The sequence below is a fragment of the Gracilinanus agilis genome, chromosome 3 (assembly GCF_016433145.1).
Source record: "Gracilinanus agilis isolate LMUSP501 chromosome 3, AgileGrace, whole genome shotgun sequence".
NCBI classification, from domain to species: Eukaryota; Metazoa; Chordata; class Mammalia; order Didelphimorphia; family Didelphidae; genus Gracilinanus; species Gracilinanus agilis.
Window position 1 is genome coordinate 217,520,024 of NC_058132.1, and position 23,791 is coordinate 217,543,814.

General features: G+C 36.3%; 1 protein-coding gene across 1 annotated transcript in view; it reads left to right on the forward strand.

Moving 5' to 3' along the window:
• HECW2 (HECT, C2 and WW domain containing E3 ubiquitin protein ligase 2) overlaps nt 1-23,791 on the forward strand; it is a 289,847-nt gene that overhangs the window by 210,728 nt on the left and 55,328 nt on the right. The window contains exon 17 of the mRNA XM_044669680.1: nt 20,675-20,758. Coding sequence (XP_044525615.1) covers nt 20,675-20,758 — 84 coding nt within the window. The remainder of the gene's footprint in view (nt 1-20,674; nt 20,759-23,791) is intronic.

Consider the following 23,791-nt stretch of genomic DNA (forward strand, 5'->3'; position numbering starts at 1 on the left):
ATACGCTACAATCTATTTATGTCCACTGTGCATCTTTCTATTGTATGTTGGATCACCTGTGATTTCTTTCTCTCTCTGTCTCTCTCTTTGTGTCTGTCTGTCTGTCTGTCTGTCTGTCTGTCTGTCTGTCTGTCTCTCTCTCTCTCTCTCTCTCACACACACACACAAACAATTCTGGTAGTATTCCTTACAGACATTTTATGGGATTATTCCAAATGAAGTAGTTAATTAAATCAGTTAATAGCCTAAGAATTGTTGGGCAAAATTCAAATGTTCTAATATTTCATCCAGTCTGAAGTCAACTTATTTATGAAAATATAGCAAACAGTTTTAAGTACTTTTCTATTGGTATACTTTATATAAATCCAGTAAAATTTTTAGTGTTATCTAGATATTTCCATCTTGCCAAAGAGGGAAACATATTGATATTTGTAGCAAGCTTTATATCAAAGAGATATTTAATTACTAAAGTACAGGACTAGGAATAAAAAAAAAAACAAAGTTCTAGTTCAGTCATTGGTTTATATTAGCATCTCTTCTCCTCTGGGCCTTGGTGTTTCCAGCCATAAAATGGAAATAGCTGGTTTCTGAATCATACTCACTGGTATACTTCTAAGGTGTGTATGAATGTGTTTGTGTGTACAATATGGCTACCTATTATTATCCCTCGAAAGATTTGTTAAAATGGGTCTGATATTAATCAGCATAGCTGATGGCTGTCAAAAATTGTACATCATCATTTAAACATTTGGAGAATATATAGTTTAGAGTTTACTAAATGAAAATGATAAAGATGTTCAGTCTGCTTTTTTCCCTTTAAATTTGTCAGGCACCTCAGCTGAGAAATGAAAGAAATTTACTTTAATACTATGGGCGTGTAGACTTTAGAGTGCTCTTTGTTTCTCTTTCTCCTAATCTGGTATCAGCCTGTTTTTGTTTATTTGATTTGTGTGTTTTTTGAGATAACATATAATTAGGAAGGTAAGAGGGTTCAGTTAGCTTCCTTGTATGTACTTCATTCACAATAATAGTGGATAAATGCGGTGCCTTTGTGGCAGGTGGCTTTTATAAAAATAACAGTAATTCCAACAAAACTACTCACCTGTTGATAAAGACATTTTGGAACTAGACATCTGATTTCATTGATAACGAAATTTCCACAATAAACAAACTCTCTTGACCAATACAGGTGGGTAAGTGCTCTACAAGTTATAGTCTTAAAGAGTTGTCCAGAGCACTGACAGGTGCTTAAGAGACTTACCCTGAGTCATGCAGCCAGTGTTTGTCAGAGGTGATACTTAAACTAGGGTCTTCTGGCTTTGAGGTCAGGACCCTCTTGTGCCATTAGAATAAGACATACCCTTTGAGCTTACTTTCTGGTAGTAGTGATGGATTTGAAGTTCCTTAATGATATCTTTTTTTGCACACAAGACAGTGTGGATCAGATGCTATAGTCCATTCATACTATAACACATCTTTTCATTGTCATTTGGTCTAGATTTTTTTTGAATTTTTTTATTGATTAATTAAGAAAAATTTTCCATGGTTCCATGATTCATGTTCTTTCCCTCCCCTTTTCCCACTCCCCTCCCATAGCCAAGGAGCAATTCCACTGGGTTTTACATGTGACATTGATCAAGACCTATTTCCATATTATTGATATTTGCACTGGGGTGATCATGTAGAGTCTACATCCCCAATCATATCCCCATCAAGCCATGTGATCAAGCAGTTGTTTTTCTTCTGTCTTTCTACTTTCACTCCATTGTTCTTTGAATCAACTGAGATGCTCACTGTTTTTTCTTTGTATTCCCACTGACTAATGCCTGGCACATAGTAAGTGCTTCATATATGTTTGTGGTTGTGGCTGCTGCTGCTAATTGGTGGTGGTGGTGGTGGTGGTGGTATATCTCAGTTTGTAGCTAAGAAATAAGGTCCTATTTATAACGGTAGGACTTATAATTAAATCGGCTTCAGTAATGGTTATAATAGGCTTATAGTAATGGTTCAGAAAAGTAGGTCTAACACCCACTTCATTTGCTAACTGTGTTATAGAAGGTTTTTTTCTGTGTATAAATATCGACAATGTGATTTCACCTATGATCTATCAAAATTTCTGCCATAATGAATAAGACATAATGATGATGATGATAGTAATGAGAATACAAAAATACTTTCTAAATACTTTTCTAAAGCCAGTTTGTTCAGATAGATCACAGCTGTCAAATTTTGTGGTTTAGGACAATTTTGATATTTAATGATCTGATAATAAGGGAGATATTTTTTGATTTAGCATTTCATTTATTCTTGGAATAACTTCTAAGAAAGATTGTCCCCATCCCCAAAAGATAAAGGACAAGTCAACCAGCTAGTGTTTACTCCATTCGCAAGTTGTAGGTATTTGGCAGTCCATAGAAAAGGACAAACACAGGCCCTTCCTCAAGGGAAGCTCATAGTCTAATCATGTAGACAGGACAAAGTCTCATGCAATTAACATTTGCTCACACAAACACAATAATTTCATAAATATTAAATGGTTAAAAAAACAAAAGAACAGAAAGAGTACTGGTGGGATTTTGGAGATTAAGTAAATTTCTCTCTTGTTGTAAATGGGCTAAATGATGTGGGGGGGAAATGGGGAAATGATTTGATATACTAGGGGAAAAACAACTATTCCTTGTATTTAAGATGTGTTTGTATGTATGCATCATGAAAATTGAGGAGGAGAGCTAATGGCTGATAGAAGAAAAGGGATAGGCTTTGAGAGAGAAAAAGTTAAATTTTCTATAAAATGGGTTAGATAAGGTTCCCTTACAACTTTTAGCACTAATCAAGGTGCTGCATTTGCTATTTTTATGTTATACTCACTTAAGTCCTACATCAAGCTGGTTGTCCTGATTTGATAGGTAAGTAATTCAAATCCATTAGAAAAGTCAATGAAACATACTTTTGATCAATTTTTTCCCCACAATGATTACCTGCTCCATGATATTCCAGTAGGATCTAAGTTTTTCTACTTTTCTCATTTTTTCTCATTCTTTATTTCTCTTTTTACATCTTCCTCTTTGGAATACTCAAATGACTCTGTGATCTCAATGATTCAGAAGTCTTCTCTTGTGATGCAAATCACAACCTATGATTCTTCCTCATTCTGGATGACACCTGGCCAGGTCCTTCCATAAGTTCAACACATGAGACCCATCCAACATGCTAGAAGCCTCTATTTCTCCTGACATTATAAGGATACTGATGGAGCAACTGGACTGTCCATTTGTCATTCTCCCTCCCCCTTCCCCCTCTATGTAGTCAACCCATCTTTTCTTCCTGGCACATATTTCTTTGATGTCATCTTTTACTCCTGTTCATCAACATTTTTCATTGAATATATGTTGCTGCCTGCTTATAACTACCATGTTCATTTTCATTACCTTCTATGTGGTTTTTGTTGTTGTTGTTTACTTGTTTCAGTTGTATCTGACTCTTTATACCCTACTTGGGGTTTTCTTGGCAAAGATATAGTGGTTTGTCATTCCTTCTCCAACTCATTTTTTACAGATCAGAAAACTGAGACAAATAGGGTTAAGTGACTTGCCCAGGGCCACACAGGTAGTAAGTGTTTGAGATCAGATGTGAACTCAGGACTTCCTGACTCCAGGTCTGGAGATCTGTCCACTGACCTACCTCGCTGCCCCTTCTATGCAGTACTGATTTTTAATTCTTTGGAGATGTTTGCATCCCATTCCTCACTGCTATATAACAACCCTGGTAGAATATTAGTGTTGAAAATATTAGCCTTCATTTCATAGAAGGCATAGAGTTATTAAAAAAAAGATTTTGCAACTTCCTAAAGGCAAACTAGACTTTTTTCCCTCCTTTTCACCTCTGGGTCCCACACTTTCTTCTATATTGATCTCAGATATATAATACTGATAGACAATTTATATAGGACAATTTATATATTCTACCCTATTTGTGTGTGGTATAATTTGGGCAGTAGAAATTTACTCAGTCTTTCCCGTGTGGATGATCAGGTAAATTTTCTTTGAGTGGCTACATTTGTCTTAAAGATTCAAAAGTGTATTGGGGTTTGATGTGACCAGTATAATATCTGCCAATAGGAGCACCTAAAGGGTCTCTTTTTAACCTGGACTCTGTACTAGATCTCCTCTATCACAGCAGCAAACACTTTGTTTTTTTTTCTTTTAATGATTTTTTATTTTTTAGAAAAGTTATCATGATTACATGATTCATGTTCTTACTTTCCCCTTCACCCCCCGAATCCCCCCATAGCCAATGTGCATTTCCACTGCTTTTAACATGTGTCATTGATCAAGAACTATTTCCAAATTGTTGATAGTGGCATTGGTGTGGTAGTTTTGAGTCTACATCCCCAATCATGTCTGCCTCAATCCTGTGTTCAAGCACTTGCTTTTCTTCTGTGTTTCCACACCTGTAGTTCTTCCTCTGAATGTGGGTAGCTTTCTTTTCCATAAATCCCTCAGAATTGTCCTGGGTCATTGCATTGCTGCTAGTACTGAAGTCCATTACATTCTATTTTACCACAGTGTATTGGTCTCTGTGTACAATGTTCTCCTGGCTCTGCTCCTTTCACTCTGCATCAATTCCTGGAAGTCTTTCCAGTTCACATGGAATTCCTCCAGTTTATTATTCCTTTGAGCACAATAGTATTCCATCACCAGCATATACCACAGTTTGTTCAGCCATTCCCCAATTGAAGGACATACCCTCATTTTCCAGATTTTTGCCACCAAAAAAAGCACGGCTATGAATATTTTCGTACAAGTCTGTTTATCTATGATCTTTTGGGGGTACAAACCCAACAATGGTATGGTAGGATCTAAGGGGAAGTAGTATTTTATAGCCCTTTGAGCATAGTTCCAAATTGCCATCCAGAATGGTTGGATCAGTTCACAACTCTACCAGCAATGCATTAATGTCCCAATTTTGACACATTCCTTACTTTCCCCTGCTATCATTTTAGCCTGCTAGTGTGAGGTGATACCTCAGTGTTGTTTTGATGTATTTCTCTAATTATTAGAGATTTAGAACAGTTTCTCATGTGCTTATTGATACTTTTGATTTCTTTACCTGAAAATTGCCTATTCATGTCTCTTACCCATTTATCAACTGGGGAATGGCTTGATGTTTTATACAATTGATTTAACTCCTTGTATATTTGAGTAATTAGACCCCTGTCAGAGTTTTTTGTTATAAAGATTTTTTCCCAATTTGTTGTTTCCCTTCTGATTTTGGTTGCATTGTTTTTGTTTGTACAAAAGCTTTTTAATTTAATATAATCTAAATTATTTATTTTACATTTTGTAATTTTCTCTAACTCTTGTTTTTTTGTTTTGTTTTGTTTTTTTTTTTGTTTTTTGTTTTTAAACCCTTAACTTCTGCTGTGTATTGACTTATAGGTGGAAGATTGGTAAGGGTAGGCAATGGGGGTCAAGTGACTTGCCCAGGGTCACACAGCTGGGAAGTGTCTGAGGCTGAATTTGAACTTAGGACCTCCTATCTCTAGGTCTGGCTCTCAATCCACTGAGCTACCCAGCTGCCCCCCTCTTGTTTGGTTTTAAAATCTTTCCTTTCCCAGAAATCTGACAAGTATACTATTCTGTGTTCATTTAATTTATTTATAGATTCCCTCTTTATATTCAAGTCATTCACCCATTCTGAATTTATCTTGGTGTAGGGTATGAGATGTTGATCTCACAATATGGGAGAGATTAGGTTTAGATTTGTTTTACAATTTTCCCATCAGTTTTTGTCAAATAGTAGATTTTTGTCTCCAAAGTTGGGCTCTTTGGGTTTATCATACACTGTCTTGCTGATGTTACTTAACCCAAGTCTATTCCATTGATCTCCCTTCAATCTCTTAGCCAGTACCATATTGTTTTGATGACCGCTGCTTTATAGTACATTTTAATATCTGGTTACTGCTAGGCCACCTTCCTTCACATTTTTTTTTCATTATTTCCCTTAATATTCTTGATCTTTTGTTCTTCAAAATGGACTTTGTTATAGGTTTTTCTAATTCAGTAAAGAAGTTTCTTGGTAGTTTGATAGGTATGGCACTAAATAGATAAATTAATTTGGGTAGAATGGTCATTTTTAATATATTAGCTTGTATTACCCATGAGCAATCAATGTTTTTCCATTTCTTTTGGTATCCTCTCCTAGTTCTACTCCTTCTTCTTACACTATTTCCTTTTAAACCAGTGGTTTGTTTTAAACCAGTCCCCCTTGTCCCCTCCCTTGATTTACTTCCCTTTCTACCCCCCCCTCCCTTATTATTCCACTCTTTTTATTTTTAAGGCCTAATGTTTTCTTTCCCCCTTCTCCTCCCCTCCCTTTTTTGATCTCCCCTGCTCCCCTTGGTTTATCCCTTCTGACTTTCTCAGTAGGGTTAGATAGAGTTCTATATCCCATTGGATATAGCTACTCTTTCCTCTTAGGGTTAATTCCACTGAGAGTAAGGTTTATATATTACCTCTTAATGCTCTCTTCCTCTCCTTTTTATAATAGTATTAATTCCCTCCATTTCCCATGCCCTCTTTGTGTGTAATAGAATATCCTATTTTTCTTATTCATTCAAGTTTCTCTTGGTGCCATCTACTATTCACCCCCTCTTTCCCACCCACCCCCATATCATCTTAGACCATTTAGTACTCCAACCTCTCTCTATGAATAATTCTTCTAATTACTATAATAGCGAATAGAGTTCACTACAGAGAATTACACATAACATTTCTCCATATAGGGATATGAATAATTAGATCTTATTGAAGCCCTTAAAGAGGCAAATTTAAAAATAAGAGTTTTCTTTCTTTCCTTTCTGTTTCTTATTTACCTTTTCATGTTTCTCTTGGTTTTTGTGGTTGGATATTGAACTTTCCATTTAGTCCTGTTCTTTTCTGTACAATTACTTGGAAATCTTCTCTCTTGTTGAATGCCCATACTTTCCCCTGGAAGTATATAGTCAGTTTTGATGGGTAGGTGATCCTTGGTTGTAGACCAAGTTCTCTTGTCTTTCTGAATATCATATTCCAAGCTTTACGGTCTTGTAGTGTGGAGGCTGCCAGATCCTGTGTGATCCTGATTGGTGCTCCTTGATAACTGAATTGTCTCTTTCTGGCTTCTTGTAAAATTTTTCTTTTACTTGGAAGCGCTTGAATTTGGCTATTATATTCCTGGGGGTTGTCTTTTATGGGTTTAGTGTAGAGAGTGATATATGGATCCTTTCAATGTCTATATTGCCCTCTTGTTGTAGAACTTCAGGGCAGTTTTGCTGAATTATTTCTTTTAGTATGGAGTCCAAATTTCTATTAATTTCTGCTTTTTCAGGAAGACAAATGATTCTCAAATTGTCTCTTCTAAACCTGTTTTCTTGATCTGTCAATTTCTCAGTGAGGTATTTCATATTTCCTTCTATTTTATCAGTCTTTTGACTTTGCTTTATTTGTTCTTGCTGTCTTGAGAGATCATTGGTTTCTACTTGCCCAGTTCTGGTTTTTAGAGACTGGTTTTCTGTTATAATCTCAAGATTTTCCTTTTTGGTTTGGTCCATCCCATTATCCGGCTGTTTAATTTTGGTTTCCAAACGGGAGTTTCTATCTTTTAACCTGTTAATTTCCTTTTGAGCTATTTCCCACTTCTCTAGCCAAATCTTTTCCATATTTCTCTTGATCTCAGATTTGAACTCTTCAAGAGCTTGTGACCAATTTTCATTTTTGGGGAAGGTTTGGATATGCTTACTTATTTGTTCTCCTCTGTTATTTGCTCTGTTGTCTGGATTTTTTCAGTATAAAAGTTTTTGAGTGTTAAATATTCCTTCTTGTTGATCTTTCTCTTTTGGGGTTCTTGTGACTGGCTTGCCATTGTGAGCCATGCGCCCTCTCAGGTTTATCCTCATGCTCAGGGTCGGTCTGTGCCTTTTAGGCTCCTGAAGTCTCAGGTCTAGTTGTTCTCAGGGTCAAGCCTCCTGGTGGTCCCCTTACTTGTTCCTCTGCCTGAAGCTCCTTTAACAGTTTTAGGGTACTGCTTCCACAGTCATGCACTCCTCTGAACTGGGTCCCCACCCAAGGTCCACGCCTGCACTCAGGGTCCACGTCTGCTCCTGAGTCCATGCCTGAGTCTGTGCCTGCATCCTTGCCTGCGCCCAAGGTCTGTGTTCAAAGTTTGTGCATTCTTTAGCCTCTTGGGATCTTAAGTCTTGCTGTTCTCAGGAGCAGGCCCTGGTGATCCCAGGTAGCTGTGAAGTACTTAATGGATGCCCCAAACTTGCTCTAACTCTTGTGCGGTGACTTTGGCCCTATAGGTGGTGTGGGTGGGAGGGGGTTGCTAAGTTCAAGTTTTTGTGAGAGCTGTTTCGCCCCCTTATAGCATGGAAATCCCCCGATCCAATGTACCTTCAATGCTGTGCCCTGTTGTGGAGTCCCTTCGTTCGTTTGGGTTTGTTTTTATGTCCTCTTGAGGAGTCCTATATGTGTGGGTTAGGAGAGGTTAAGTAGCTGCTTTTTACTCTGCCACCATCTTAACCCAGAACTGTACAGTGGCAAACACTTTGGACAAGAATTCATCACCCTGTTTTGTGTTTATAAGCAGAGGGTCATTTGCTGGGGTTACTTCTGTTTGTTATATCAAAAAAAATTTGAAAGACTTTATGTATAGATAAGAGGCAGTTTGTTAGAAAAGAGAATTTTTAGGACATCTTATTCTCCTGAATCAAATACTTTTTCTTATTTAACAAAAAGTAAGTATGATGGGATTTCATCTTCTCTTTATCTTACTGTCAATTATAAAATGCTAAAGATATGGTTTACTGTTGATATCATTTTTTCTCTTCTAATGCCAAATTGGACAGAATTGGAATTCCTTTTTGCTGGGATGATAGCCATATCAAATTAGAGACTAGAATGGCATCAAGCTATGTACACAGTTCTTAAAGCACCTCATGTGTTACTGCATTTCTAAAGTTGACACTTACTACTACTTTATTTCTTATATATTGACATTTCCCATCACTCCTACGAGCCTGCCTTGCTTACTCCTCTCTTTTCCTGGATGTGTGGTTTGACTGGTTTACTCATTTTTCTTGGGTGTTAACAGACCATTCATTTTTTGTTGTATGTTTTTTTGATAGTGCAAACACATATGCCAAAGAGTTTGAATTTCAAAATAAGATAACAAAGAAAGCATTGATCACTAAAGTACATAATAAAATGTTTTGATAGTTGTGGGTTTCTGTGTTAACTGTATAAACACTTTGTTAACCTCTAGAAGAAATTGTTTTATTATTACTGCTGCCTCATTAAAATGTCGGTTCGGGGTCCAAACATTTGAAATAACTTTTGGGTTAGGCTACCTTATAATAAAATTTGAGAGTATTTACTATTAAATTTTAAGTCCTTGAGGAAAGCAACTGTTGTTTTTCACCTTTGTAACCCCAGTGCCTTGCATATAGAAAGGGTTTAAGAATTGTTTGTTGAATTCAGATGAATCATAAGGTTGTCATTATTTAAACTTCTTCAGCTGGACTTTCAAGATACACCTGCTTCATACTTAATTCTACTTTATGGGCAATGGTGTTAGAGTGATGTCCTCTCATGTAGAATTACAAGGAATTTAAACATTTCACATATTCTCTTCTGTAGTTCTCCCAACAATATGCCCCTTCTGGAGGGAGGGAAGCCAGAGTATATAATGATATAGCCACAGACAAAACAAGAAATAAGGCCTATCTACTCAGTGTAGCTTTGAATCACAATATATATTGAAGAATATCCAATAAAGAGCCTCCTCTTCTCTCCCTCTAAACATAAGCCTCTCAGGTAGGAGCCCTGAAAAATCCAAGTTTCTACTTTGTTACAAGTGCCATTCCATATTTATCCTGTGCCATCCTGTGTATTCTCAAATCAGAAGTTGGATATGTAGCACAGCTTGGAACAAATACTGCCCCATAGTTTACTCGGAGGCCATTATATTGTAAAACTTTTTGGAATCCTTTTTTATGATATAAAATTAACTAGTAAGTGAAGTAGTGGAAGGAGGGGACATGGAAAATAAGAGATCTTTATATTCTAGGGCTCTTAGGAGAGACCATAAAAGCATTGTGGTCCAACCCATGGCCTGAAAGAAATCCCCATTATAACATCTAATAAGCGGTCCCTCTACATCCATTTGAAGACCTCCAGAAGGGGGAGCCCATCACCTCTCAAAGCAATCTGATCCGTTCTTGGACAGCTCTAAATGTAAAGAAGTAATTCCTGAGATAGAACCTAAAATGCCAGCCATTGTTCCTGGTTCTTCCTCTGAAGCCAGAGTCCTACTAAGCTTCCTCCTTATAATAACCCTTCACATACTTGAAGATAACCATTATGTGTACTCAAGTCTTTAACTCTCCATTTCTAGTTCCTTCAACTGATCCTCACATGGCATGGACTTAAAGGCCCTTCATCATCCTGGTTGCCCTCCTCTTGCCATCCTCTTGCTTATTAATGCCCTTCTTTCAAGTGTGATGCCCAGACTTGAACACAATCCTCCTTATTAATTGGTCAATTGATAAATACACATTAAGTGCCTATTATATGCCAGGCATTGTGCTAAGCACTGTAGATTCAAATGTGAAAAAAAGAAAAGTCCCTGCCCTCAAGAAGCTTACAGTCTAATGGGGAAAGACAACCCACAAAAAGAAGCTGGAAAGCTGAGATGGAAGGGTGAATGGTTAGAAGGAGAATGTACCCTTTGAGGAGAAAAGCAGAGAAGTAAGTCAGGATAGTCTCACAGTAGTGCCACCAGATGACAAATGAGATGTCTGAACTGAGCTCTCTTTAAATGGTGGATGGGAGTCCATGGTCTGATCCTCCAATCAGAGAGGTAGAGAGTAGTGATGAGGTTGAGTACCAAGGATAATGAGAGCTTGCAGATGAAATTATCCCTCTAATGAGCTTCTCAGGACTTGATGCAGAAGTCATAAGAGAAGCCTCAAAGCCAAGTGAGGTATAAGAAGAAATATTCACCCACCTTGTGACTCTAGTACCATAGCTGTGCCTGTCGCTGTAGTATATACAGCACCATGACTTCTGTGATGCTGTGGTGTGAAGGGCAATGTTGGTTGGGAAAATAGGATAGAAAGAAGCTTTATAAGTAACGATGAAAAGAGTTGGCTTCTTCACTCCATTCTTTGACCCCTTAGAATTCTCAGGTGCTACTTTTTTGGGTCTTAAATTTTATTTTATCTTTTCCCCAATTACATGTAAAATATTTCCAACATTTTTTTCAAAGTATATTGAGTCTCAAATTCTCTCCATCTCTTCCTTCCTCCCTTCCCCACAATCTCTCACCCACGTTGAGGTGGTAAGCAATCTTATTTAGGTTTTATATGCTTCCTATCTTTCAAAGCTGGGTGAAAACAGGTGTGATCTTTGTTCCCCTACATCTTGTTTCAGACTTGTGGTCAGGCTGGAGGGTGTGAAGAGCTGTCTGTTCACCTAATGTGAATGTCCCCTTCCTGCCTAAGTATAAGCAAGTATGGGAAATGGAGGCTGGCTGCCTGTGCATAATCTGGTTCTATGAACAACCTCATGTCACTGTCTTTTCCTGTGAGGTTTGACAGCCCAGTTTTTGCATTTAAACTTCCTCTTTAGCCTCAGGACTAGAAAATCAACTTGTGAATACTTTGCCTTTCTGCCACTAAGCTCCAATGAAATTTCTTGTTATGAGCAAGGAACTGCACAGGGTAAAAAGTTACTGGTTTGTTTCTTTTTTTAATGGACAGAGGAGAGTAACAAATATAATAAAGTGTAGGGCACCATTTTATAACCCTCTCTACAAGAAGCTAGAAAATGGGGCAGGGATAGGGACTGGACGACTCATGCTTTTACTGGTGTAGGGAAAGGAATTTCCTCTGCCAGTGCAAATCAATAAGCTGATAAGCAACTTAAAAATCTTAGAGAATTGCATAGAACAAAGAGGAATCAAGTGGCCTGTCCAGAATCATGTGTGTAAACTGTAGTCGAGGTGGGTCTTGAATCCATGCCTCTCTGTCTCCACTGACAGCTGAGTCTGAGCCAAAATGAGATGGAAAGGGAAGAAAGATTTCACCTAGTTTGGTTCATTCTTTAAGTCATCTGTTAATCTCTGACTACAGTGATGAGAATGAGCTCAATTAAAATGAATCTGATTTTTAAAAAAATTACCTTTGGTAATTGGGACAATAAAATGTCTTTGAATAAAAAATTACCTTTGAAAATTCTGTTTTGAAATGCGCATTTTCCTATAACAATCAAAATTTCCTATAAGAATCAAAATAAAAATATACTCTTACCCTACAAACAAGGGTCACAATAGCTAATATTTTTCTTGGCTTCTCCCTCTCCCTGCATAGTTTTATGCATATCAGTTAGACTTCTGCCAAATTGAAGGAATCAGTAGAAAAGCTAACTGATTTGTAGGCAGATTTTGTAATCCAGAGCATTTTGTGGTTTAGAAGCATTGTTACTTCTGATTATTTCAGAACCCATACTATATTTTGACTTCACCAAAATGGGTACTTGGCTTCAACAGAGCATTTTCTGTGGGAATTTTTGTCTTAAGACCGATTGTCCTGAGATGACCTGCTGGAGCTGATTTTCTAGGGCGTATCTGTGTTCCGGAGGAAGTGGTGAAAGTACTTAAGTATTTGAGACACTGCCAGATGGCTATTGCAGGTAATATTTTGCTGGCATTAACTTCTATTCTACTTAGCATCTCATCTTAGCCTTTTGGGTTAATTTACAGCTATTACTATTTTTAAAGATGCAATTTTTAAATATTTTATTACAAACAGCATTGAGCATCAATGCATCAATGCAACAAAGTAAACTTGTTTAAGATCTATTTACAATGAAATCTCTTAATTTCATTGTATAAAGTATCCTAACAGTTTTTCAGTCATTACCTTTAAACTCTCATTGGGATGCTTTGTCCATTCATTAATATTCATAGTTAATGTATACTCTGTTCTTCTAGTTCTACTTTATTTTTCTACTTTGCTTTAATTTATAAGTGCTCTTTCAGAGAAGTTGCAGCCTTTGTTTTTTCCTTAGAATTATAACTGTTTGATAAATTCTTGGACTTAGAGTTTTATAAATCTCTCCCTTATCTTCTTTTAGAACAGAAATGTTATCAAGGTGTTAGTTTTAATTTTGGTTTTTCTTGGTCTACAATACTGAAAATGCTTTTATATAAATATGTTAGGAATCAATTCTATCTCTTTGTAGTGAGAGTTAATCAATTGTATGTGCCAGGATTATAACTTTATTGTGTTGCCAAGAAACTTAAGTTAATTTATGTAATTGGTTCACTTAAGAAGAAAAATGTGGCCTGATCCTGGCAATAAAATGAGGTCTTTTTTTAAAGATTCCATTGAATAGCATCCAATTAGTGCTTTATTTATACAGTCACTAAAAATGCACGGGTTGGACATGAGAAAAACATCACAAATACAAGGGCTATCAAATGGTGGAATGAGTTACTAAAGACTTTGAGCATAACCTTTAAAAATAGAGCAGTATGAATAAGATGGGCAATCTTTATTCAGAATAAAAAAGGTGGGAGAGGTTAGACAACCTTTGGTGAGAAGAATTGTGGTTCTATTGATTTTATGAAATAAGTCCTTTATGACCAAGAAGAGTTAATGTGCCTCCAGAAATGTGCTTCTAAGAAAGGTCAGATCAGTCAGATACATTCTTTAGGAAGAAAAGTAAATGCTTGATGGCCTGGTTTATTTAGGAACTAGGATGTGGCTCGCTTTTGTTTTAAGTCAGGGCAGTAGGGTAGAACATTTGTGAGTCACTATTGAGGTCTATCTCTACCACATCCTTAATAGCAGTCAGTAAGTGGGCCTAGCACAAAAGATGCATACATCTGCTATGAAAAGAGAAAAGAGCTTTCAGTTGTGTCTAAGTGATGTGTGTATATATACATATATCTATACACACACATATGTATATCAAAGGTGGGACCATGCCTTCCTGACTCTAATGCCAACTTAATACAATAATATAGATAATTTATAAAATTGATTCAATAATACATATAATTTATAAAACTAATATAATAATATAATTTATAAAATATATTCAATAATAAAGATAATTTATAAAACTAACATAATAATACAGATCTATACTCCTGAGCCAGACTAAGAGGGAAGTTAAGTCAGATTTGGTTTGTTCATCAAGGCAGATCTTAATCTCTAACGATAATGATGAAGAGTGTGAAAATACATGTCAACATCATCCAGCAACAAAAGGAGGGGCTAAGTTATGTAATATAAAGTCAGGTCATCTATTACTATTCTTTCTCATGCCCAGTTCCTGAAAGACATGGCCTGTGGCTTTGCCATTGTCTAAAGACTTGGCTTTCTGGGTATGAGCCTGTCTCAAAAGTTTCCCTTGTAGGATTAGATAACTTTTCAGAGTGCCACAAAATTCATGAATGAGTACATTTTTCTCTATTCCCATTTTTCTTCTCCATAGCGTGTGGTTCATTCAACCAAAAAAGCTATTTTTCCTTACTCGAAGCACAGTGTGGTACAGAGTTGTCACTTGCCCTTCATTAGCAAGCTAGTTATTTGTAAGCGTCAGCTTGAGGAAACTTGAAAGAATGCTTAGATTTACTTATTTTTTTTTTATTTTTCTGTATTTCAGAGTTCATGGATAGTGATAGTTTATATAGAAAAAAATACACAGAGAGAAACTTTATTCTTCTAGGATAAGCATTTTAGTCAGGAAGTTGGTGTTGATCCTTAGAGCATTTCCTAGGTTAATTTATTGTTCAGTTCTGACTAATATGATCTTTCACCAAATTATTTTAAAAATAATTTTAAAATGCCTTATCAAAATAAGAGTTCCCAAGATGTAAGATTCTGTCTCTCTGTTATATACACTAAATCTAGTTTTGCAAACACCTATAAAAAAGATTTTGCCTGATTCAAACTTTGAAGTAACTTCAAGATGTTTTTTCCTCTTTCAGAATAGTTGGACCTTCTAACTTCACATTGCTTCGGAATCATTTTTTGTTTGTTTTTAGCTTCTGAACAAAGCTGAATGAAATCCCATAACTGTGATGATTTGGTTTTTATAGATTCATTGTATCCATGCTCAACCAACTCTAGTAGTTTCCTTTTGCCTTTAGGATAAAACTCCTTTGTTTAGGTTCTAAAGCTCTACACACAAGCATCATTGGATATTACTTCCCCTTTTGCATTCTGAGATCCAGTTAAACAGGTCTTTTCTCTTTTCCTCATCCACAACACTCCATCTCTCATCTCCATGCCTTTGCACTCATCATCTTATATACCTGGAGTATACTTCCTCCTTCCTTCTGCCCATGATTTCTTCTCTTTCTTTGAGATGAAGCTCTAGGACCATCTTTTATACATGAAACCTCTCCTTATCCCCTCAAATGCAACAACCCTACCTTCAAAAATTACTTTGTATTTATCTACTTAGTGTATATTTATATTTATTAACTTTAAAATTATATGTTTATTATTTTCACATGTATTTGTTTTCTGCCCCCATTAGAATCTATGCTCCTTATGAGTAGGGATCATTTCATTTTTGGTACTTATATATCCTGTGCCAGGGACATATTATGTACTTAATAAATATTTGATTAGCTGATTAATGGACATTTATTTTATATCCTTAAATAAATAAAACTGAGCATATCAATTGATCAAATGCTCTAAGAAATCATCTATCATTCACTACTTCACTCAGTAAAAACACTTAATGACCACCATGATCAAGACACTATGCCGTCTTTGGGGAAGACACAATGATAAAAAGACAGTGTTCATGTGTCAAAAGCCTTAAAGCTCCATAGCATAGAACTAGATGAAAAGACATAAGGACTAGGAGATTAGGCTCCATGGGTTCTTTTGTAGAGGCAATGGAGAAATGTGGCAAGTGTGCTAGACTCATCAAGAAAACCAAGCATGTAGCCTATGTTTGGTATTTGCTAGCTATGAGCAAATCTCTTAATTTCACTGAGCTTTAGTTTATTCTGTATCTCAAAAATGAGGATGATAAGAACTGTGATGTCTATATCTTGGAGTTGTGAGAATCAAATTAATTAATGCATCAAGAATACTCTGCAAAATTTAAAATATCATAGAAATGTCCCCCAAGCCCCATTCTATTTATGGTCTCCTAGCATATCTTTCAACTGAAGATCAATCAAATGGTCCCTCCATACATCAGCTGTTGATTTAGCATTCTGGCCCTTGCAGTGAGCAAAATGTCATCTAGGAACAAGAGCATCTTTAGGGAACCCCTTTTCCATTTGGAGGATGCACAGGGAGGCAGCTTCCTTGACAATGGAAGTTGTCATTGGCTAGCATTTATTTTCTGTCTTGTTTAATTCAGTTCGATTCAGCAAACTTTTAATGAACACTCACAATGTGCAAGGCATTGAGATAGGTGTAGAAAAATCCTTGGCCTTGTAGTCAGAGGGCCAGGGTTCAAATTCTGTCCCCAATATCTGTGACACCTTGAGCAACTCACTTACCTTACTTAGACTTTAATTTCCTCAGGTGTGTTAGACCAAATGGCATATGGGGATGATAAAATAGTTCCTGCTGTCCAGGGAATTATATTATGCATTATTAGCTAAATAATTTTGGGGGAAATGTCTCTTTAATTGTATGGACCAAGGAATCTGGTACTATCCTAACAAAATTCATCTTTTTGAAATTTTTAAGGCTGCTTTTTGTTATACTAAAGCAAATGCTTTTTGGTAATTAACAGGTAATTAATACAATGGCATTTGTAACCACTATACTTCTCTGTCAGTTTGGGAGTGTGAAAATGTGACCTACTCTAAAGGATCATCTGTGAAAATCCTATCTTCCTTCTTCTTTTTCTTACTTTCAACAATATGCATGAAGGTCAATCCTATAAGGATTTTATAGAAAGGAGAAAATAGATTTATTTGTAGGCATTTGCTATCATCTTCTTGGCTACCTTTTATAGTAGTAATATCACTGACAATCTTTACCATACTTTAAGAATCTTCCCATCTTTGATATATCTTGAAAACTAATATTTTGAATACCTGTAAAATTTTATCACCTCAAACTTGGATTTCTGGCTATTTTTGGTCAGGCCCAGAAGCTCATCCCAACATTTTTTTTCTTGAACATTCTTTTTGCTTCCTTATATAAAATGAAGGTGTTCAGATTTTAGAGTCCAAATGTGGTTGTTTCATTTTCATAAGTGATCAGAAGAGATTACAGTTGGAATATTGGCAGCTCTTTTCCACTTCAAATCTACTTTTTGTGCTTTTCCCAGTCTCAACTTTCCACTCTTATTTCCTTGACTTTTTTGAAAATGAGGATCAGATTTTCCCTATCTATTTTTCTGTTCTCCATAGCCTTTCAAAGATCACTGAGATTGGATCAGCAACCACATTTACAGGTTATATAAATACCCTTTGCTGCCTAGCCATCTCCTCATTTATCTTGCTTTTCATTTCCATTTTTGTTCTTGATCTGGTTTAGTTAGGTCTCACACACTCATCTTTCTACAGGCTTGTTTTTCTCCTTTTACCCCATTGCTTTTCCCTACTACTTTATGAGGAAGTTCCACTTAACAATCTTCTGTCATACACTTGTATATTGTTTTGCAAATGAGCTTGTATTCTAAACTGTTTATTGTCCTTGGCTACTATGGCACCAAAGAGAGTAAATGCTTGCTCACTGATGGAGTTCCTTTTTGCTCTCTTGATTGTGACATTTGATGATGAACTTGTTGGAAATTCTCTAAGAAATGGTAATAATGAATTCATTGCTTTTAGACTTACCCGTTTCTAATTTCTCAAAACTGGCAGTGTATTGAAGTAGATCAAAATAGAGTTGTTATAATTTGTGCAGTATCTTATCTTGATAAGATAAATTCTTCTCTTCTAATATGTTCTCCATTTTGACCTTTGCCCTAAACTGTCCCTGTTTTGACTCTTTCATCTCTAACCAATTGTTACATGTCCATTAAGATATTGTCATTTTTATTTTTGGGTGACTTCATTCAGTGCTTGCTAATGTCCAATGCCTCCTAACTCACATCTTGAAGGAGTCCATGATATGTAGGCATGAGGCTCCAAATAATTTGCAGACCTCGGTCTCTTTCATTTCTTAAACTGAAAGTCTATTTTCTAATGGGTGTACATGGGATTTTTTTTTTTTTGCCATTTTTCCTTGTGCCCCTATTTTTTGTGGTAGTCACTGCATACTTAATAGAGTGTTGACTTGATTTGGATAATCTTGTCAAGTTTTTCATAGAATTTCCCCTTCCTTTATCTTCTGCAAGACATTTTAATGCATAAGCTACAACTATCTTGTTTGTGGTCATCTTGTATTAATTAGGAGGCCTGAGAGCCAATGAAATGTCACATGACTTAATGCTTCCTGTTGCCATCAGGTGCACACACAAAAACAACTTCAACTTCTTCATTTTCTCCCAAATGAGCTATGGGTTTTCCATTTTGCTCTAGCTTCCTTAGGTCTTATGGTTTTATTTATTATAAGAATGCCAATGTGGATATGAATCATTTCCTTCAATAATATTTTGATTCATTGGTTGCTGAACAAATTTTACATTTAGAGCAGCAATATCAAATTTATGTTTGTAAATTATCTAAAACCCTCTGTCTCCTTTTATTCAATTGTCACTATAGAAGTGGAAGGGGGCCAGATAGGATAGATTATTTAATATTTCTTTCTTCTGGGTCTTCATAACCAAATAGTTAACCTCATGGCCAACCTATTAGTGGTCAGATTCTCTGCATTTAATAATGCTACTTCTTGGACAGTTGGCACAATCTGTCATTTTGGTCATACTAGAAATCATTGTTGGGAGAACTTTCCAGAACTTGCTCTCTCTTGTTATAGCCTTCAAGAACCAGAGTCTACACTGTACCATAATGATTAAGGATAGGATTTGGTGCTCAACTATCAAATGGATCAAAGTCACTATGTAGTTAGGGAGTTTGTTTCATTGTTACTAAAAGTAAAGTAGACTGAATGTATCATAAGTAAGGTAAAGGTTTCTATCAACTTTTGAACCTATATTCCAATCCCATTAATATTTTTTTCTTCAGGATGCTCAAGAGGTTTATGGTCTTTTTAAATTTTTTTACTATAGCCAAAGACAAATGAGCAATCTAGCACTCTGAAAGAATATTATAAAAATGGGAAAAACAAACATGAGAGTTTCTCATGAAAATGATATAGAAATAGATATTTTTAAATGAGGAACTCTTAAGCTCAGAAAGGAAAAGATTGCCCTTATAATATCAGACAGATAATGCCAAAGAAAGCTAAAAAAAAGATCTGTGATACAAGATCTTTGAGTGGAGAAAGCCATGAAGTACCTGAAAAGCACTTACTTTGAAGTAGTTAATGAGCATTATGCCTGGGTTGAGAGAATTTGCAAAGGATGTGAGACAGTGTGGTGGAGTAAAAAGGGCATTAACTAGGAATTAGGAAGACCTGAATTCAAATTATGCTTCAGATGCTTACTAACTATGTGATAAGACACTTGACCTCCTTCAGCCTCAGTTCCCTCATCTGTAAAAATGGACATTATAATAGTGCCTACTTTCAGGTTATTCAGTCACGCAAGCATTTTAAGTACCAGACACTGTACTACTAAGTTCTGGGGATACAAAGCCAAAAGACATCCCCTGCCTATAGGAAGCTCATAGTCTAACAGCATAGAACAAAGATGTCAATTGTGTGGGTTTCAGGTGGCCCTCAATACTCTCAAATGCAGCCCCAAAAGATTAAAATGGATTTCCTATCTCATTTTAATGTGTTGATTATTAATTTAAAAAATATACATATAAATGTGTTGTTTTCTAGATCAATAAGCAACCTACAGGGATCCTTGTCTATGGTTTAATGAGCCCCGTTTCTATTTAAGTTTGACACCACTGATGTAGACATGACAACAACTAGATATAGAGAAGACGTATATTGGATGTCTTGGAGATAATCAATAGAAAGAAGGCTATTAATTGTGAGGAGCAAAAAAGATAATACACATGAAATATAGAGCACACTTTAAAGCTCTCTATAAATGTGAGCCATATAATTATTACTATAAGATCTATTATGTTGATTAAAATGACTGGAGAATATATGTGAAATAGATAATCAGAACAAGTTTTACAGACAGAAGAAAGATTTGTAAGGAAAGTCTGCTTTAAGGGCTAGCATATCACATGTAGTATAAATTTGTGTCTTCAGAAAAAGGAAAGTTATCCTTTTTCTAAATAGCATCCTTCTCCTGAATACTGCTGGGAAGTCAGTGCCACAGATGATAATGACATGAGAAATGTATTTCTATTGTTTGAATGGTTCTGCCAACTGAAGTAGCAAAGATGAAGGCAATAGAAAACTTGAGTTTTAGGATTATAAATTTCTCTTAGTTTCCTAGAATTGCCGTGATTGAATTAAAAATTGGTATCTGGAATATAAGAAATGGGGAGAGGGGAAGAAGAAAGGGGTCATCATTTTTTATCTTATGCTTTTCCTTATTATACTCATTTTAGTTGCCTTATTATTCACAAAGTACCTTTTGTAACTATTTATTTGCTTAATTAGGGAGAAGATTCAGTTTATCCGGACAGAGGGGACACCTGGACTGGTACGTCTTTCCAGTGATGCTGACCTTGTAATGTTGCTAAGGTAGGTAACCTTTTTGAATTTTATTTTCACTCTTAACAAAAGTGCTTCTTTGATTGTGTTTTTCTGCAAAATAGTTTAAGTATACATACATACATATATATATACATATTGTAGTACAGAGAGAGGGGGTCATGATAGTTTTTTCAAGCTTTGGCTGAGTTCTGAAATCAGTTAGGGGTTTGGAATCTTGAGGGAGAGGAGTCAGTTGGTTTTGGGAAATCTCGTGGAGAGAGTTTCTGACCAGCTGAGCTGCTTCCTTGCCTATCTGTAGAAGTGAAATTTAGCCTAGCTTTGAAATATTTATTTAAGAATTGTTAGTTTAGATAAACCCTTTGTATCTCCATTCCCTATATTATTTCCTACCTTCCTTCCCTTACCTTATATGTCTGTGGAGTGAATAAGGAGAGTAAATTAGAGAGTAGTTCAAATCTGTGAGGGGTTTAACTATAATTTGACAATATCTTATCTAAAGAAATTGGTTAGTCATCACTTTATTCCCTTTAGACATCAAGAGCACCTTGAAAGTTGAGCTAAGGCAGGACCTTGCTCAGACTCCATCTCTGCCTCCCTTCCCCCACCTGAGGTTCCTGTGAACAACTGTTAGGGCTTCCTCAATCCACTTTCCTGACAAATCATCCTTAAAGATAATAAACCCTTTTGTGTTTCAACAGACCTATTAGTTAATTTGTCAGTTAGTTATTAAGAGAGGGAAGAAGTGGGAAAGAAACAACATACTCTGGGCTTGAAGGGAAGCCGGGGTATCCATCTTGAAGGAAGGTGTAACTTCAAAACAAATCCCTTCCTGTGAAATTAACTAAAGCCTGTAGTTAATTTCAGTTCAGTCTATTTCCCTCAGTTTGTGTTTAAGTCTAAGTCCTAGTCTATAAGCCCTGCTATCTTTGCCTGTTTAGATTAATTCTCCCTCTCCCTGAAGATCTTGTTTCAGCCCTATTATAGCCTGAATCTCCTTATTCCAGCCTACCTGTAACCTAGATTACCCACCTAGCAAGTCCCTGACAACCTCCTTTCAAAATTCCCCTGTACCACACACCTTTCCTCAAATTATCCCCATTACATCTGGCAAGCCAAGTCAAACAAAACCTACAATCTTCTGAAGCAAAAGAAAATGAATTTCACAAGAATAATTTTTGTATTAAGCAGTCTTTCCCTGCTTATGTGGTCTTTTATGCAGGGACTATATACATTTTGGCTGATAAAAGTACCAAACTTGATACAACAATTAATTGAAATCTATGACTATTACAAATGGTTTGCATTCACTTTAGCTGAGTATATATGCTTCATACCAACAGCTGTGGCAATTGTTCTGTCTCTATGGCATTTTTTGGCAATTTCAAAAGCGGTCCTGACTCATCTGTTCAATTATTACAAGGCATCTCATCCAAAACAAGATAATGATAGAAAGGAACTAGTAGAGAACATCAAACTACTGTTCCAAGTGTTAAAGCAAATACGTGAAAGAAAGGAACTTGATAAGCATACAATCTTACATCTAGAAATTGTAGAATCAAAGTTTTTGGGGCAAAAGGAAACTGAGAAAGAACAACCCATTCAGAATGCAGTGGTCTCTGTACTACCAATAGTGGACAGGACTATTGTGCAACCTGGTGAGGGGGTGGTGTATGTCAAAACATATAAGGCATTCACTCCTAGTGACATGGAAGTTTTAAAAAGGCGTTTTCCTAGGTTCTACGAAAAGCCTTACAAGAGCCTAAAAGAATTAAAGTGGGTGTTCACTCTTTTCAACCCTAGTTTTGACGATGTCGAATTTCTTTTGGGGGGATTTTACTCTCCCTCAGAAAAGGAAAAATTCCTCAATGAAATTAGGATGAATCCCAATTTAGAGTCATGCCACTAGTGCATCAAGATCTGGATTTCACTCAACATGCTAACATGAGATACTTGTTAAGATGCAGGGCTGATCTTATTGAAGCAATGAGATCATTTGCAAAAAGACCAAATGCCTGGCAGAAATTTGAAAAACTGAGGCAAGGGGAAGAAGAACACCCGAGCAGTTTTCTAGATAGAGTTATTGAAGCAGCAGAAACAATATTAGGACTTAGAGACACACATGCCCAGGATATGATTGATCATATAAGGAGGCAATTTGTAAAGGGAACCTCAATCCCGATACAAAATTATTTCAGGCAGAGTTGTCCACAGTGGGAATCATTACCACTGGAGGATATTAGGCAACATGCGGCGTATATACATGATTCAAAACAGAAAGAAGTAAGAATGGCTAAGCAATCTGACAATGATAAAGATGAGATCATAGCAGATCTGAAGCATCAATTGAAGCAATCTAGACGTGAGAAAGAAATTGAGGAAGTGAAGAATTTTGCTCTCCAAACAAGTAGAAATCAATTTAGACAACCTGCCAACAGCACCCCAAAATCAAAATCAGCACCCCGATGCTACTTGTGTGGGAAGATCGGGCACATGATTTGGGTTTGTAGATATAAGCAACAAATAGATTTTTCAAAACCCAGTAATCAAAGAGATAATAGAACTACATTTTATAATTCAAAATGGACTAGGAATAATGAATAAAAAAGGAGTGAGGAAGAAAAACATGAAGGTACTTGCTGCAATCATACAGGCAAAAAGTACAGTCAAACACCTTCGTTAGATGATATGGAGAGATATATACAAATGGGAACAAAACCGAAAAATCATTATGAATCGAGATTTCTGATTTAAAACCTATCAATCAGTGTAATTTGGGTGTGGCAAAGTCTAATAGAAATGAGGAAAGCAAAATGAGAAATCTGGGCAAAATAGAAAAAGTGTCTAAAGTAATCTACACAGAGGATACACATAGGTCTCATGGGAGGGAAAATCTGTCTTTTGGACTCGTTTGCCCCAGGGATTTTCAGATTCAGCTTCAGTCTTCTGCCAAATTCTGCAGAGAGACCTTGAGTCAATAACATTCCTTGACAGCAAAATGGTACATTATGTTGATGACATCCTGCTAATGTCACCATCTGCTGAAGTCTGTTACACTGATAG